Source organism: Gadus macrocephalus, chromosome 3, assembly GCF_031168955.1.
Source record: "Gadus macrocephalus chromosome 3, ASM3116895v1".
NCBI classification, from domain to species: domain Eukaryota; kingdom Metazoa; phylum Chordata; class Actinopteri; order Gadiformes; family Gadidae; genus Gadus; species Gadus macrocephalus.
This window is the reverse complement of record NC_082384.1, coordinates 15,470,414-15,478,831: the sequence shown is the minus strand read 5'-3', so window position 1 is coordinate 15,478,831 and position 8,418 is coordinate 15,470,414. Positions and strand designations below refer to the sequence as shown.

General features: G+C 46.0%; 1 protein-coding gene across 1 annotated transcript in view; it reads left to right on the top strand.

Moving 5' to 3' along the window:
- The window catches only part of npnta (nephronectin a), a 30,682-nt gene extending 23,246 nt beyond the window's left edge, over positions 1-7,436 (top strand). Inside the window, exons 6-10 of the mRNA XM_060046692.1 lie at positions 1,231-1,283; positions 4,129-4,260; positions 5,371-5,469; positions 6,025-6,314; positions 7,199-7,436. Of these exons, the coding sequence (XP_059902675.1) occupies positions 1,231-1,283; positions 4,129-4,260; positions 5,371-5,469; positions 6,025-6,314; positions 7,199-7,312 (688 nt within the window). The 3' untranslated portion in view covers positions 7,313-7,436. The remainder of the gene's footprint in view (positions 1-1,230; positions 1,284-4,128; positions 4,261-5,370; positions 5,470-6,024; positions 6,315-7,198) is intronic.
- Positions 7,437-8,418: the final 982 nt, after the last annotated feature.

Sequence of the window (8,418 nt, the reverse complement as noted above, 5' to 3'; positions counted from 1 at the left end):
ACAACACACAGAGACACACGCAACACACAGAGACACACACAACACCCACAGCGACCCACACAACCACACAGCGACACACACACACACACACTCAAAACTCCTTCCGCTGATAGATATCACTGAAGAGGCTCATGTTAGACACTGGAGGAGTTTAACAGAGTTCAAGCACAGTTTACAGCTTGTAAATGAAGACTGACCGAATTAGACTGATTTTCTAAGAAGGGCTCGTTAAAGGCTTTTATATTATTTTATTTTGTTTCCTTACATCTTCTCTTTCTTTTTTCTTTTTTTATCGCTTGTATCTAAAACAAATTCTGTGAATGTATCTTTAAAAATAAGAATTTCTATTTTCAGTAATGAAGTAATAACATGAATAACTATTTGTGGTATTGAAACATCATCCGTGCTCCGTGTATAACGGTGGGAGTGCCAGGGAGTGGCCACTTGGCAGTCGGAGAGCGTGGCTAAAGAGCATTAAGTTTAACCCCTGACGGCTCGCATCCATAAGCTGGTGGGAAGAGCCCTGCACGGCCGCCCCACTCGGCATTGGCTGTGCGGCTTGAGTAGTTTCAAAACAGTGTGAGTGAGGAAAGCACATTCACGATGCAGTTCATTAGTTCCACATCGTTAACATATTCGTTTTCATGCTGTGGGGGGGGGGGGGGGGGGGGGGGGGGGGGGGGGGGGGATTAAACTTTGTTTTTTCCGTTGTATATTAATGAACCCTGTCGTGATGGTGATTTAATGGGAGTAGTGAAGAGCTAAAGTTTAGCTTGGATGAAATGACTCAGGTCCTGCGGTCATTTAGAGTCATCAAGCCACAGGATTTGGATTGTACTCCATTAAAACCTCCAAAATGTTTTTTCGGGGGTTCCATTCACTTCCAAGGTAGTCAAATAGCATTAACTTTAGTTCTACAAATCAGACTTCAGATAATAATGTCATGTCTGAAAGCAGGCCAGCTCAAATCTGGTTAAACGGGGGGGTTTGCTGTCATTCGCTTCGCTGATATTCTTATTTATTTTCAACCAAATCATGTTGCTGGAGGCGTCGACAAACATCGTCAATCAATAGTAGACTAGTAATAGTGTCTGCAAAGATTTTCGAATCAACACTGTGTAGACTGGCCAGTGTAGAAATACGATTCCACTTCCGAAAACTTCATCTACACGGACAAAGTTTTAGAAAATCGACAAAACCGAGAACTAGGTGTGACTCCGCCTCTTTCAGTTGTGACCCCAGCTCTTTGCCGCCCTTTCCCCCAGAAGTTCTGCTACGAAATAGTAGGACTAGCCTGGGACCCAGATTAATCTGCGACCTCATGTTGTGTTTGCTCAGGCATCCACTTCTAGCCCCTGCCGGGAAAGAGAAGACTCAGCAAATCAAAACAATATGGTCGAGACAATCACAACAATACATGGCGGGTTTCATACGTTGGTCGTACAGAAGTGGGTTCTATGGGAGCGCCATTGAGGCATTTTCATAAACAACCAAGATGGCTGCCACTGATATTTCACACGTTTTGTTGCTCTGATTGGTTGTCGGCCCGTCCAATTGCTTCCAGGGGCATTTTGGTCTGCGCATGTAGATAACGTACTTCGGAAATAGAAATTGAACTGAGATGTTCCTGACTAATACACATTTGCGAGTTGGTGTTGTGCAGGACTGCAGGGGCCGAGATAATGTTATCCGGGGTAGAGCATTGTGAATTTCCTTGTAAAAAAAGGGTAATTTCTTGTTAAAGTTCATTTCATGATTTGGTTTTTGCTTCGGTGAGATATAGTTTGTTTTGCTGAATCCTTTATGTGACGCAGATTTATATTTATTCTCCTTTCTGCTACACAATCTCCAATTATTTCCATTTCTAATATTTCTTTAATGGTTTGTTTTCATGTTTTGTGTGGTATCATAGACTACGTAATGTTCCAAGTGAATTCTCTGAGATTTTCACCAGAGTGGTTTAAAGACCATAATACATGCTTCTTAAAATTCTCTTCTCTGCACTCATTTAGTTTTGAGTTGCTTTGTTCTCTTCTGTCTTATTTCTATAATGATGCCAGCCAATTAACCTTTTTCCCTCTTTTTTGCCTCTAGTTTGATCACAAAGCCCACTGAGTCCTGTTGGACCTCCATGTTTCATGAGATACTTTTTTACATTTGTAACAAAAAATACAACAACAAAAAAAGCGATAAGAGACTGACATGAATGTTGAGGACAGTGCAGGTTATGAATAATTGGTGTAAAATGTCATGTTTCTCGAGTATTCTCTCCTAAAACTCACAGCCAACCCAGTCCTCGTCATTTTCATACCATTTTTGTATCAACCATCTGTTTAAGGACACATATGTTGGGTCCATTTTAGAGTGACGTTTTAGCTTCAGCTAATGAGAGCTGCTGTTTGAGTTGACGCTGACGGTAATTATTCTTCTGAGCCATCACAAAAATTGGCAGTGAAATATTTAATAAAGTCTGGAGAGAGTCTGGGAGTAGATAATCATCACCCCCCCCCCCCCCCCCCCCCCCCCACACACACACACACACACACACACACACACACACACACACACACACACACACACACACACACACACACACACACACACACACACACACACACACACACACACACACACACACCATCCTGTTAAGACATTGTGTTCTTTATGAGGATGGAGAAGAGAAGTGGGGACAGTAAATCTCGGGTTCTTGACCCTGTCGTGTGTACAGGGAATCTCTCTGCAGACAGGAACCCATTAACCTTCACAGGGAGATGTGATCTATCCTTGAACACAGTGAATGAACTGCGGGTGTCGCTCCAACGCTGCTTCCTAGCTACGCACCAAGGCCACTGCAGCCTCACAAAGAGATGTAGTAAGGAAATTGCAAGGTAAATTAAGCTATCCCACAAGGGAGGGACCATGACTGGTGGTGTGCAATTGTTTTTTTGTTGAAGTCGTCTAGAAATCAGATCCTTCTTATTTTTTTATATATATTGCAGCTGTGGAACGCAACTTGACCATCTTTTAACCTTTCAACCGTTGAATTAACCTCCCCAGGAATCAGCCAACCTTTAATTTGAACATCCTGGCCGGAGGGGCAATCGGTAGAATGACCTCAGAAGCTATTTCAGTTTTGTGTTCGTGTGTGTGTGTGTGTGTGTGTGTGTGTGTGTGTGTGTGTGTGTGTGTGTGTGTGTGTGTGTGTGTGTGTGTGTGTGTGTGTGCCAAGGTCCAATTTTAAAAACTGTGCTTCAGCCAAACTGCTTCTGGAATTCAAACGATGATATGATGTCGATGTTATTTTAATGAGTCTTAATCGTGTGAGGTCTTCAGCCCATTCATTTTACAAGATTTTAAAAAGGACCCTCATGAATGTAATCCAATAAATGCTGAACAAAAAATTGAATCCAGGGGTTATGTACTTATGGTGTTGCTTTTACGGAGGTTGTATTTGTGCGTGTGCATATCTTTACCTACCAACTTTTTTACTGCATTTTTGATACAGCATTGCCCCAGAAAGCATTCAAGCTGCTGTCTCATCACTTTTCCAAACTTCAGTTTTCGTAAGCACACAGAACACACAGTAATTTGGTAGTGGAATTGCAGAAATAAAGAGAGAATTGTGTGCGTGTCTATGCAGATAGCAGGTGTGGCAGTCAGTCCTCATGCTAAATGTTCTTAAGCAGAATCAGCACAACACAGTCATTTTGACAAATGATATCAGTAATGGATGTTTTAGCGGAGCCAAGAGAGATGGTTACGATGCTTTGATCCAACAGACTGGTGTTTTCCTTTAACAACAATCTCTAAATGGCCTTTTCACTGTTTATGAATCTACTACCTGGTTCTTGTCCCTACTCCTCTTCTTCTACTCCAGTTAAATGTACTTTATTAACCGCAGATGGCTGCTATAGTTGAAGTACAGCAATACAATTCCTTTAATCAAATTACAGACACATTTAAAATTAGACTAAGAAAAAAACATAGAAAGAAAACAATATATCTTTATAAGACCCATGAGAAGCAGAATCATAAACGCAACGTGAACGTAATAGCAGACAATCCAGACGTTGACGTATGGATTGCGATGTAATTGATGTCATTGTTATTATTATTATTCCTCCTCAGTTCCACGGAACCACGACCACAACACGGTGGTGGGGGGCCTGGACTTTGACATCGAGCCGGGGAACACGGCGGACGAGCCTAACGACCAGCCCAGAGAGGACCGGCCCGGGGCCGACGCCCATCAGCACCCAGGTAAACACCGCCGCCACGCCCCCCCCCCCCCCCCCCCCCTCTCCCCCCAGCACCCTCGCCTCACCTCAACCCATGACGGATGACTTACAACGGCCCCGAAAGGCAAGGCAGTGGCGCGCAATCCATCAGGCAGGCGTTGTCCCGGCGACAGGAATATACATGATAGTGAGCAGATGTGTTCCGAAAGGCCTTCGCCCCACCGATGACGCAGGACATCTGGCTTCCACCAGTGCTTCTTCTTCCTCTCCATCTTCTCCTTCTCCTTCTCCTTCTCCTTCTCCTTCTTCTTCTTCTTCTTCTTCTTCACTCAACACATTGGTGGGAGTTATAGGTTAGGGGGGGGGGCTGAATGATGCTTGGGAGGATATGGGCTATGGGGGTGTGGTGCACGTTAGGTGCTGTAGATTCCTCTGTATTGAATACACACAGGTGCAGTCATATCACCCACACACTTGAGCGTCACCCCGTGATGTTTATGTTTAGCCTTGGCGCTTTAATGATTTCAGGCGTCAATAAGTCATTTGGATGTGGAGTGGTGCTTTGTTTGAACATCTTACATGAATGCTCATGTGATTTCCTATTTACTGTGCGGTGCTTATCGTACACTGTAAGTGTTTTTTTCTGAAGTAAAAATAACGAATGGCTTTTTGAAGGAATACATTTGAATGCACTCACACGCCTCCACGCATTCCCAGATATTTGGTTTTATTCGGGATTGCTGAGCTATTTCCACATTTATTTCACCTGCGCATAATAAACTGTTATGCAAATAGGCAGAAAAGAATGATGAAACACACTTTGAATGAATACATGCCAAGTGCAAGTCTGGAAAATATGAATTTTCAGACTATTCCCCTTAAAATGTGTGGGCGTTTGAGCGTTACAAACATTTTAAATACATGCTCATTTGAGTTCCCTGTACTGAGCTCTCATCATTTCTTCAGTGATGTTCCTAAAAATACTAAGAAACACATTTGAATGAACAGGGATGCTCACATCAAAAGACGCATTTCCAGACACTTGGCTCTATGCAAGTGTGAACGAGTTTCCCATTCCCTTCAATTTTGGATTGGATCCAGATTCGTAGACGCGTGTTCTGCTTCTCCTCAGAGTCGGGCTATCTGAGCTGCTCTTTTGACCAGGGGCTGTGCGGCTGGATCAAGGACAAAGACGGAGACCTGCACTGGGAGACCACCGCTGATCCAGCAGGTGGGGAGAGAGCATCTGGCCTTTATAGCTGACTCTTGGGTTTGAAGCCCCACTAAGCACGGGTTTACTACATGTTTAATGGAACTGGAGTATATGCAACTTTTTTTATGCCTTACAATAAAGATTGGGAAATTTATACTATACTATAATGAGATATATAAACATATGATTTTTTGTGGAATATACTTTACATGCATATTACATTTAAAGTAGGTAAAAGCTCTATTCTACATGAGCTTTTGACTTTGAAGTCAGGTGGGTAATCTAATGTGAATCTAATGTCAAAACAAATACAATATAATATAAATAATAATAAGATACATGCCAACGGTTGCAGAACAAAATAGATATAGAAATAGGCCATTTGATGATCATGGTTTATCAAAAGCGGTACAATAATGTTCAACCTCCTTGTATCATCTATATTTTTAATTACAATAAGATCCCTTAGCTTGTGTGCCCACCCAGTGGGACTCAAACCCCTCACCGGGCAAGTGTTGCTACCCGTCGACGGACCCCATCACCAGCGTCACCCCCCTCCCCTCTCTCCCCCAGGGGGACGCTTCCTCACCATCCCCGAGGCGGCGGCGGCGGCCGGGGCGGCGGGGGGGGGCAGCCGGAGGAGGAGCGGCCGGGGGGCGCGGCTGGTCCTCCCCCTGACCCCGCCCTGGGACCAGGGCAACCTGTGCCTGTCCTTCCGCCACAGCCTGGAGGGCCACCACGTGGGCATGCTGCAGGTGTTTGTGAAGAAGGGCCGGCAGTACAGCCCCGCCGTGTGGGGCCGGACGGGGGGCAGCGGCTGGAGGCACACCCAGATCACCCTGTGGGGCACCGGGCTGGAGAGCGTGAGTCCTGGGGCGGGGGGTGGGGGTCTGTTTGTGGGGGTCTGTTTGTGGGGGTCTGTTTGTGGGGGTCTGTTTGTGGGTGTCTGTTTGTGGATGTCTGTTTGTGGAAGTCTGTTTGTGGGTGTCTGTTTGTGGGTGTCTGTTTGTGGATGTCTGTTTGTGGGTGTCTGTTTGTGGAAGTCTGTTTGTGGATGTCTGTTTGTGGAAGTCTGTTTGTGGATGTCTGTTTGTGCGTGTTGGTTTTTATCATTGTTGTATTGAAGCAGCATTGTCGGGCTTCCCAGTGGTTGTTTCACTGAGGGTTGATTGGTTAATGAATTGGTTGGTTTTGGGTTGGTGTCTTGTTGGTTCCTAGGGCAGGGGGCAGCTGCCTGGTGTATCAAGGCCAGTGTGGAATGGTTGAATTGAAGTTCTTCGAAGTTGAGGTGGAAGTGGACACTTTGTTGTTACAGCCAGTTCCCCTAGCTCAGGCTTTCTCCACTGGTTGGATGAGCCCAGCTCCCCTTCCTCCACTGGTTGGATGAGCCCAGCTCCCCTTCCTCTGCTGGTTGGATGAGCCCAGCTCCCCTTCCTCTGCTGGTTGGATGAGCCCAGCTCCCCTTCCTCTGCTGGTTGGATGAGCCCAGCTCCCCTTCCTCTGCTGGTTGGATGAGCCCAGCTCCCCTTCCTCTGCTGGTTGGATGAGCCCAGCTCCCCTTCCTCTGCTGGTTGGATGAGCCCAGCTCCCCTTCCTCTGCTGGTTGGATGGGCCCAGCTCCCCTCGGCTGGCCCTAACAGGAGGGGGGTGGATGGGGATATTGTCATTCAGATGGAGATGACTGAACACTTCATTCTCCTGTGTTTTGCCCCCTGAGTTAACAATAACCCAGTGTTCCGTTCCCCAGGTGATCCTGAAGGGGGAGCGTGGGCGGGGCAAGAGCGGCGAGATGGCGGTGGACGACATCACGCTGAGGAAAGGCTCGTGCGTGGAGGAGCACAGCAGCGTGAGGAGACTTTGATGCACGCACCCGGTCGAGGACGCAGTGGTAACCCATGACAACAAAGGGTGAAGAAGAAGAGAGGATATTAATATCTGACTCTGAGAGCAGACTCTTAATTGTGTCACAGCCCCCCCCCCCCCCCCTCCCTCTCCCTTCTTTTAATCACTCTGGAAATGCCACCCCCCCCCCACACACACACACACACACATACATACACACACACACACACACACTCCTCTCCCCGTGAAACTGCTGTGTGGAGTCCATTGTGAAACACTATTTCCCCAACAGTTCCAAACAATTCAGTGCGTTTCGAACCGACTCTCACGGTGCGAATGACATAGGGTCTCGGCTGTCCTCCCTCGTCCCCTACGACCGCCTGCGTCCCTCTGTAAAAACGTGTGCATGTGCAACCAGAGAAAGCCCCATGCCTTAACGCAGCCCCAGCAGGCCCTCACCCCGACGGCTGCACACCTCTCACCAAGACCGTGCCGTTTCGGACCAGCGCTGCAGCCACTAAAGTGTTTTCTGTCATTAATACTTTTCCTTTGATGCCTTGCTTCGATTTGCGCACCACAAGCCATACGGTTAGACTTAGTCATTTTTTTGAATTTGCTTGTATGTTTTGCAAAAGGTTTTCGTCACAAATGTTTCGGCAATCGAAATTGACCACGGACACGGACCGTACGTTGAGGATGACAGGACAATGGAGTTGTGGTCTTCTGTTTAGTTATTTTAATCTAGGATTAAAGAATTGTCACACACACACACACACACAGTATTGCCCCCAGCAGGTGTGTCATACAACAGGCCACCGATAAGACAGTTTGTCTTCCTTTCTAATATTGGCCCTGATGTTATCATCATAACCTCCGACAGCATTTATAGCTGCTTGGAACGCAAGTGTGTGTTTCGAATAGTTGGAAATTGGTGAATCGGGAAAAACAAATTGTTTCTCTGACGTGAGATGGGCAGTTTGTTTTTACCACAGTATCGGCTTTCTTATATTAAGTATGGATTTGTTATACAAAAAAGGACACAGTAATTGCTTTCTAGGCTTTGGATTACAGTAAATGTAGTTCAGTGTACATACTCTTAAATATCAATATAATAACGCAGACTAA